Below are 8,011 nucleotides of genomic sequence, written 5' to 3' on the forward strand. Positions count from 1 at the left end.
CCCTGCCATCTGGTTGCCATTTTCAATTGATGTGGAGGGGGGGTTGGCGGCGCAGGGGGGAGGCGTATTGTGGAACCTGGCCTTGGGGCGGCAGGGGCAGTAAATCCGGCCCTGCTTGTGCCCCCACTATCATTTTGCATGGGCTCCCCTTACCCTTCAAACCCAGTCGAGAGCTGGATGTTAATGGGAGATTTCATCATCTGATGTCACATTGAGATTGTTAAAGCATCAGAAAGTAGAAATAAACCACTTTAATACTGTGACATTTTTATTAAATTGTTTCTTACATTTGTTATGGATTTTCTTCAGCGTTTATTTAAAAAAAAATCTACATATGTATGGGTTGTATGGGTTAGCCTGCCCACAGGCTTAAGGTAGTGCTATAATATTAGCTAAAATGTTACTCTACTGAAAAAGATACACACTAGATGGTGAGGTGGTGCCAATTCATTAAAATGATGCTTCCATTGTGCGTGATTGTTGGAGTATTGAAGAGGTCAAAATAGGATGACTGAAAAATTCCACCTTGATGGTTTTTCTGCAAACATCAGTCTGTTGCAAGGATCACTTTGCAATATAAAATACATTGACATTTCTTAGCTCTGACCTGTAATAGCATGTTTCATAAGACTGTTATCCTATGTCTGTGGATGGTCTAATTCAGTTGACTTACCCCCCTTAATAGATGTAGTATTATTTTAGTGCAAATCATATTCATTACTTTACCGGAAAAGTGTGTAGATGGAAATCGTTATAATTAAAAATCCTGTAAGTCCTTACTAAAATGCTCTTTCAAACTCATTAAAGTGAAACAAATGTAATTATATGTCGTTGTAGGTCATTGTAATGACCTAATTTTATTCCATTGACCTTGGATGTGTCCGTTCGTGATGTGTAATATCTGCTCCTTATCTTGTTCTATCTGTATGACTGTGCCCTTCCAGTAATTGGCAGCTTAACAACATTATCAGAATGATTGTATTCTTTGTCAGGGATTAAACAATGCAATTGCAATGGACTTTGATTACAGAGAAGAGGTTGTGTATTGGATTGATTCCAGCAGATCCAATGGAAGTCGCGTTAATCGGATGTTCATCAATGGGAGCGATGTAAAGGTAAAGATATGTTAAAGGGAAATTATAATTGGTTTGGGTCAATTTTTTTTTATTTTTTTTTAAGGATGACTTGAGTTCTGAAAACAGGCTTTAAGCCTCTACAACTGTTGTGTCTTACATTGGCAATGTTCTTCCTATTTTCCTCCTCTAGGTAGTACATAACACAGCCATACCCAATGCCCTTGCTGTAGACTGGATTGGGAAGAACCTTTACTGGTTTGACACAGAGAAGAGGGTCATTGAAGTGTCCAAGTTGACTGGCTTGTATCCTACCATTCTTGTTAGCAAAAGGATTAAATTCCTCAGAGATCTATCCCTGGACCCACAGAGCAGGTACTGAAACAAGAGCAAATCTTGCACATGAGTGTATACAGTTTTATTTTATCCCTTTGTACATGTCATGCTCATAGATTGTGCATGCTTGAACAATTTCAATTTTTTTTAACACTCTCATATATTGGCCACTGCCAATATTGTTATGCTTTACCTGCAATAATACAAATTAATATGCAGAGAGACATAGTTGATGGTTCATGTCAGAGTCAGGATCACGCAGGCTGCAAAGGTACAGAGTAAACAGGGAAGAGGGGAAGTCAAGAGTAAAAACCGGGGTCAAGATCGATAAGCAAAGATCAAATACAGGCCACAAGGTAATCCAGATTGGTAGAAGAAAAGTGCACATTCGGTCACCCGTTGCATGGATAAGCCTAGGACCACTTAGCAATGTCTTCATGCTAGGCTAAGCCCTAAATAGGCTGTTTGGCACTAACATCAGTGCTGGTTATTCTTGCCAGTCCGCACATACACATACATGTACCTTGATATGTGCATTAGCCCACACTGGTTGACTGGGCCTTCCTGACAAAACTGTATATCTTTTAAAATGCCCTTTGTATATTGTAAATGCACAGTAATCTATGATCACAGCACATTTTTTTCTATTAATGTCTATTCAATTTGACATTTAAAAGTCTTGACACTTAGATGTATCTTCTTTGACATGTTGTAGCAACCCATTTAGATTGAGGGTCTCCCAGCAGACTGTTTGATATATTGTTTTTTCAGACACTACAAATACACAACTGCAAAGGCCTGTTGATATGAGCAATGCTGCTGCCCACAATCAAACACAAATTCCAAGTAAACATAACAGGGTATTATGACTTTATCCTGACTGTAGATCTTATTTAGTCAGCGCACAATCATAGTAATGCTTAGTGCACAGACAGATCACATAAAGAATTCCTGCAGATTGCCTCCTAGTCTGTTTTTAGCTCGGGGGAGCTGCAGAAGTTAATGGCCTGGCAATGAGGTGTCACCTATAATCCACTCTTGCTGCTGCAGATCATGCGTTTAGAACTGCACTTACTGAACCAAATGTGGACATGAATGGAAAGTGGCACAGCAGACTCAATTTAAACTTTCTTCCACACCATGTGGCATAGACTGTGAAATATCCCTTCCCATAATTATCAAAGCGGGCCAGCTGTTTTTCCTGAACAAATGGTTTCTGTTTTCTGGATTGGTAAACGTACCTAGCCTTAGATTAACAAAACGAGCTTTTGAGTTTGTAAAACCGAACATCCATTACACTGGAACATTAACTTTTTTTTTTCCTCATTCCTGTAGACACTGTTAGGTTGATTACCGAGAGCAGTAGACTGTTCACCTAGCCTGGTGATGTTATATACACTTTAATCATCCAATCATGTGCAAGGAAAGTTCCATTTTTTTTTTTAGTTCCCCTACTTATGATTGGGTATTTGTAGTAAATAACGGTTTGTTGGCTAAGTGAACTTTTTATGCCTTTAGTAAATCAACCCCTATGAGGTAAAGAATGAGAACATGGGCAATGTGACTAGCTTATCTTTTATGTATGAATGTTTTGTGCATAATTTGAATATTTTATCTTGTAAATTTTGTACACTAGTAAGGAACAGCATAACACAATAAAGATCATTTGAAGCGGAGGAGGGAGAGCAGATAATTTGCAAAGCAACATATAAGGTTAACAATTACACATATGACATTTTAAGAAGAACTTCGGGGAACATTATTATTAACCCTTGCAGTTTGGGGGTAGCCCCACTGCAAGGGTTAATAATAAGTGCTCATTTGTGTTTGGGGGGGGGGGAGTTATACTCACCTGATGCTCTGAGATGGCCAGCTCTTAGACTGGTCCCTGGAGCCTCTCTCCCCCTCCGCTGCTGAGGTCTAAGGTTTATACACAGTATATAGAATGTGAGGATCCCAAGGGAAGTTCCTTAAAAGGAGACCGGCTGGAGAGAGCGATGTCACAATTTTCTGGCTCCAGGGATCGGGTGAGTATAACTTTGTTATTTTTCTCCCTAAACCAAAACAAGCACTTAACCCTTGCAGTGTGGGGGTAGCCCCACTGCAAGGGTTCATAATGTTTTTCCCTGGAGTTCTGCTTTAAGAAGGTGAAAAGGAAGGACGGATTGATTTTGTTTAAACCATAGTATATTGCCTTTATCTCCCTCCTTCAAGCCCTGTCCTTTACCAAATGTAAACCTCTGATTATTTTCACATAGTTGAATACTTACCTTCCATACCTTTTGTCTAGGATTTATTTGTTAATTAAAGCATATCTAAAGCCAACACTTGTTGTTATAGAATAGGAAAGAGTTAACAACTGTGTAATTTTTATTCCCCATTGCAAGATTTCCCCTTCCAAAAAAGTTCAGGATTTAAAAAAAAAAAAAACGTTTCTTTTACATATTTTACTCAAAATTATTTTGTTGCCGTCTGTTCCCCATTAAAAATTCTCTCTTCACTTCCTGTCCAGCTGACCACACAGGAAGGGAGAAAAATCCTCCAAGTTGGCACCAAAGACATTAGTAAAGACTTGACAGAGGTTAATTAATCTATGTTATTTAAAAACCAGTTGAAACATTTTGGGCTGAAATTCCAATTTAAGATCCATATAACAGATCAGTGAAAAGGTTTCTGTAAACACATACATTTAGGAAGATGATTCTGTAGCTGTTTAAACATGTTTTCCTTATTTGATTGTCAGTTTTTCTTTAAAAATCTTTTCTTGGCATATTTTTTTGTGCTAATTTAAGCCTGGGCACTCCAAATCTCTTAATAACTAACCTTTAACAATATCGTGAATGGAGCCTGCTGTTTAGAATGAGTTAGTAAAAATCAAATAGGACTTTCAGGTTCTGTTTCCAACTAGGAGGCGCGTGCTGTGTGCTCCGTGAAGAATGCAGTGCTCATGTAAATGCTGCTGTGTTTATTAATTCTGCTTAGGTATTTGTACTGGATAGACTGCTGCGAATATCCACATGTGGGCCGCGTTGGGATGGATGGAACCAACCAAAGCGTTGTCATAGAAACGATGATTTCTAGGCCGACAGCCCTGACGATAGATTATGTCAACAAGCAGATCTACTGGGCGAATGAGAATCATATTGAATTCTCCGACATGAATGGATTTCATCGTCACAAAGGTAAGTCGATCGCTTTCAAAGGAAAATTGACTCCGAGTTAGGTTTTAGCCAGTAAAAAAAAAAACTTGTTTGACTGTACATATATTTCATGATGCATATATAATAGTTGGTCATGGTGGCAACATTAAATTATGTATTTTGCTATCAAGGTGCAGTTATCATAGAAACCAGTTAGAATTCTCCTTGGAACTTTTGTTGCTATAAATCATGTCATCATAACTTAAAGTGGAACTAGACCCACCAATTGAATGTCTCCCAAAACAGTTACTTTTAAGGCATTCCAGTTGTGCAGTTTGTCATTGTGCTTATTTCAGCTCTCAATTAAACTTACCGACCCTCAAACGGCTGGTGTCATAGCTTGTCACAGGGCAACTGCATTCCAAAGAGATGCTAAGATGGCACCTTCCTTGGCCATAAGGGATAAGAGGTCCACCCTATCTGATGTGTTTTACTCTATTATGGGCTTAGTCGTATCTCTACAACTAAGCCCATAATTGGGTGAAACGCATCACTGAGGACGGATTGTGGGCGGGACACCAGTGATATGGCTTTAGCTTCAATAAACTGTACCAGCGGAATCCCAAATGTGTCCGGCTTTTTTGTGTTTGTATGGGCTAACATTGGAGCGAGGACGCTCTCCCAGCATCAGTGTGTGGCTTATCCTTTACCTGAGCCATGCAGCAGTGTTTTTCTTCAGTTTTACTGGGGTTGAATGGAGGTAACATTAAACAACAAAAAGTTATAAAATAATATGAAATATGTAAACTTAATCAAATTAAAGCATTGTAAGAGCAGCCACTGCATTGTCATAATGATGAGCCCTTGCAGCACATTGGATGCTCATGTGATTTTCTTTAGTGTGGCTAATAAGGACCTACAAGGAGCCTGCAACGCTCCTTGTCTTTCCACTATACTCACTATGGACATTCAGATAACCCTTAAAGCGGACCTTTACACACAAAAATCTAATTCTACCAATGCATCCCTCTATGTATGTTGCTTAATAATAACATAGATATGTCAGGTGTAAAACGCTGTGATTATGAAATACTTACACTTGCAGAGCATTCACTTTTAGCTTTAAAAGGGCAAAATTACTTCAGTTTGCCAAAGCATTGCATCCTAGGAAGGTTACAGTACATCAGCAGAGCATTGCTGGGAAATCTCATCTCAGTGAAAGGCATTATCCTCCCCTGAGATGATGTGCATGGTCACATGTCTAGTCACATGTGTCAATTTTCAGCAAGTAAAAGGAGAGCTAGCAATCTGCCCTTGGTAAACATTGCCACTGTCAGAAGACTGGGGAATAAAAGTGAAATAAGGAATGCAAAGAATACAAAGCCGTCAATTATCTAGAAGTATGTGATTGCAGATTGTCATTACTAAACATTTCTAAATGTGTGTTTGTTTTTATTTTAAAGATATGGGTAAACGTCCATTTTAAGAGCCCACTGGCTTCTTTCAAGCTGTCTTTACTACAGAACTAAGAACTACTCTTCAATTTAGGCTCCTCTCACACCTAAACGTGAGCGTAGCCAGGCAATCTACAGGCATTTTTAATGCATATTTACATGTGCACTTTTCAAGCACTGTATGCACAACTTGTAGTACAGGAGAAAAGTCATGCATTTTGGCTCCATGTACTTTTAACCCTTTCGCTGCCAGAACAGTTTTTTAGTGTGTTTCTTTGCACATGTTATAATCCACATTTTAGGCATAAAATCACTTTAAAACTCACAGAATTGTATGTTTTCTGAAAGCAGGGACCCTGTAAAATACAATGGTGGCAGTTAATTGTAGTGCACAAAACACAATATAGTACCCAATTTAAAAGATGAGGTTGTGTCAAGTAAATAGATACCCAACATGCCAAACTTAAAAATTGTTTGCGCCTGTGAAATTGCGAGGAAATAAGGCACCCCAAATTGTCTGAAGGTGACACTTTAAAAGCCTGTACATATATGTACAGTGCCTTGCCAAACAAAGCCACACACTCTAATATTTTGTTGGACCACCTTTAGCTTTTATTTCCAACAAGAGTTGCATTAATTTTACACCAAGATCGTGTAGTAAGCAAATCCCAAATATTCTTAATGGGGTTAAGGTTCTCACAATGGCATTAGAAGCTGCAGCAAATCAGATGGAGCCCGATTGATTTCCTAGCTGGAGATTGCCCACATCATCTAAGCCTTTGCTTCCCAGCCTGACTGATCCCACACCATTTTATTTTTTAGACTTCAGTATTAGTAACCATGCAGGCTCAGCATTATATGTGGATGTTACCTACTATAGGGTTGTCTGCATAAAATTACAGCCTGTCTTGGAATACTCACTCCAGACTCCCGACTGAAACCCACCCATCAAGGCATTTTGGCCCTGTATGTATGTGAGACCTTAGATTGTAAGCTCCTTGAGGGCAGGGACTGATGTGAATGTGCAAATGTGTAAAATTGCCATTGCTATTGAAATACCTGTAATAAATAAATATACAAAGAAGGGTTCCAACTTTTCTGTAACTTTTATTTATGGTATAGATGTTTCGGGTCTGTTACTCAAAAGTATTGAAACCAGATACAGCCAGGCAAATTGAATTTTTTAGAAGGAGACCAGCAACAACAGCTCCTGTATGTTTCTCATGACAGGTGTGCTTCAAGCCAGCACTGACAACAGTTTGCAAAAATTAGATATTATATACAGCAATGTGTAACACTTGTAACTTTGTTAGGCTGCTGCTGTCAATTTAATTTGAATTAAGTAAAATTTCAATTGACTGTCAGCATATGGGACCATAAGATGTTCTTGCCTGCAGTCCCCTGGTCTTGATAGCTCTTGTTTACACAACTGAGGTGCATTTGAAGCAGATGTTTTAACTGAATTGAACGGAGTCTGCTGAGACACTGCAAATGTTATAAATCTGGAAAAAGTTTCAGTAATGACATTTCCAGTATAAATGAATATACAGCACTTGCTAAAACAGTTGCGCCTGCCAAAAACTTTTTGGAAGTCACATTGACACCATTTTTTTAAACATAAAATTGGATTGATTTTCTAAAGATAAATAAAAAGAAGTCTGCTTATTTACTGATACCCAACAAGTTGAAATATGAATCTATTTTCCATTTCAATCCAAAGTCCCTTAAAAGTCAGTTAAAACATCTGTTTCAAATGCACATCAGTCATTAATTATAATAGCAAACAGTCCAATACTAGAGAAGCAAAAAATTATTGTCTTGAAATCCCGGACGTGATTAATTTAAAAGCAGAAGGAATAGCCACTGGCAATGGGCATTTTGTTTTGATAATGATAATATACAGTATGTGCAAGTTATGCAAGGTTGTTATTTTCACATACATCAGTACATTATATATATATTATTATTATTATTTTTTTTTTATATGCTCAGCACTAAAATTAGATAT

At 38.2% G+C, this 8,011-nt stretch overlaps 1 protein-coding gene across 1 annotated transcript in view; it reads left to right on the forward strand.

Moving 5' to 3' along the window:
* The window catches only part of LRP1B (LDL receptor related protein 1B), a 1,026,358-nt gene that overhangs the window by 839,671 nt on the left and 178,676 nt on the right, over nucleotides 1-8,011 (forward strand). The window contains exons 59-61 of the mRNA XM_018554232.1: nucleotides 993-1,115; nucleotides 1,267-1,448; nucleotides 4,392-4,591. Coding sequence (XP_018409734.1) covers nucleotides 993-1,115; nucleotides 1,267-1,448; nucleotides 4,392-4,591 — 505 coding nt within the window. The remainder of the gene's footprint in view (nucleotides 1-992; nucleotides 1,116-1,266; nucleotides 1,449-4,391; nucleotides 4,592-8,011) is intronic.

The sequence above is a fragment of the Nanorana parkeri genome, unplaced genomic scaffold (genome assembly GCF_000935625.1).
Source record: "Nanorana parkeri isolate BGI_ZX_2015 unplaced genomic scaffold, ASM93562v1 scaffold148, whole genome shotgun sequence".
Taxonomy (NCBI): domain Eukaryota; kingdom Metazoa; phylum Chordata; class Amphibia; order Anura; family Dicroglossidae; genus Nanorana; species Nanorana parkeri.